The 1,422-nt window shown below is 60.4% G+C and overlaps 1 protein-coding gene across 1 annotated transcript in view; it reads left to right on the top strand.

Annotated features, from left to right (window-relative positions):
* LRRC14 (leucine rich repeat containing 14) overlaps positions 1 to 1,422 on the top strand; it is a 4,437-nt gene that overhangs the window by 1,980 nt on the left and 1,035 nt on the right. The window contains exon 2 of the mRNA XM_010009074.1: positions 4 to 520. Coding sequence (XP_010007376.1) covers positions 4 to 520 — 517 coding nt within the window. The remainder of the gene's footprint in view (positions 1 to 3; positions 521 to 1,422) is intronic.

Raw genomic sequence — 1,422 nt, forward strand, 5'->3', positions numbered from 1 at the left:
AAGCCTGCCTGGAAGTGGCCAAACACCAATCCCAGCACCGGGAACGCGGCTCCAAACGTCGCAAAGGCCCTTCCAGCCTTTCCCCAGCCCCTCTCCCCGTGGAGATCCGCGCCGACCTCTTCGTCAACGCCACCTCCTTCCCCATCCTCCGGGAAGCCCTCGGGATCAGCCCTTCCAGCCTTTTGCTCCTCAAGTGCCGGGATTTCCACGCCGAGGAACTCCCCGCCGCCGGCACCGCGGCGCTGCTGGGATCCCTGGATCCCTCGGGGTTGAGGCGCGTGGAGCTGAGGTTCAACAACCTGGGGATGGCCGGGTTGGGGCTCATCCTGCCCCAGCTTTCCCACTTCCAGGATCTCCTCAGCCTCCAGCTGCCCTACAGCAACCTGGATCTCCGGAGGCCTCTTCCCGGCTTGGATGCCGCGATCCGGTGTCTCGCCGCCCACCTGGGAAAGCTGCCTCGCCTGAAGGAGCTCAACCTGGATTCTTCCAGGCTCTCGGGGAAACTGAGGCAGCTTTTCAGGTAAGTTCCCCTCTGGAGACAATTCCCAACTTTCTTGTTGTGCTCTGGGGATGGGGGGGAGGGAGGACTCGGTTGGCACGTGGGAGGTTGGGATCTACCGCCGTTCCGGGTGGATCCGCCGTCGCTCCAGGCAGATCCACCACCATTTTTGGGGGCTTCACCACCATTCCAGGGGGATTCACCACCATTCCAGGGGGATTCACCACCATTCCAGGGGGATTCACCACTATTGTGGGTGGATCCATCACCATTCCAGGTGGATCCACCACCACTCCAGGCAGATCCACCACCATTTTTGGGGGCTTCACCAGCATTCCAGGGGGATTCACCACCATTCCAGGGGGATTCACCACTATTGTGGGTGGATCCACCACCACTGCATGAGGATCTACCACCATTATGGCTAGATCCACCCCCATTCCAGGCAGATCCACCCCCATTCCAGGCAGATCCACCCCCATTCCAGGGGGATCCACCCCCATTCCAGGCAGATCCACCCCCATTCCAGGGGGATTCACCGCCATTATGGGTAGATCCACCACCATTCCAGGGGGTCCCACCACCATTATGGGTAGATCCACCCCCATTCCAGGGGGATCCACCACCATTATGGGTAGATCCACCCCCATTCCAGGTGGATCCACCACCATTCCAGCAGATCCACCCCCATTCCAGGGGGATCCACCACCATTCCAGGTGGATCCACCACCATTATGGGTAGATCCACCACCATTCCAGGTGGATCCACCACCATTCCAGCAGAACCCCCCACAATCCCGGGTGGACCAACCACCATTCTAGGCAGATCCACCCCCATTCCAGGGGGATCCACCACCATTCCAGGTGGATCCACCACCATTATGGGTAGATCCACCACCATTCCCGGTGGCTCCACCACCATT

Source organism: Chaetura pelagica, unplaced genomic scaffold, assembly GCF_000747805.2.
Source record: "Chaetura pelagica isolate M959 unplaced genomic scaffold, ChaPel_1.0 scaffold1190, whole genome shotgun sequence".
In the NCBI taxonomy this organism is placed as follows: Eukaryota; Metazoa; Chordata; class Aves; order Apodiformes; family Apodidae; genus Chaetura; species Chaetura pelagica.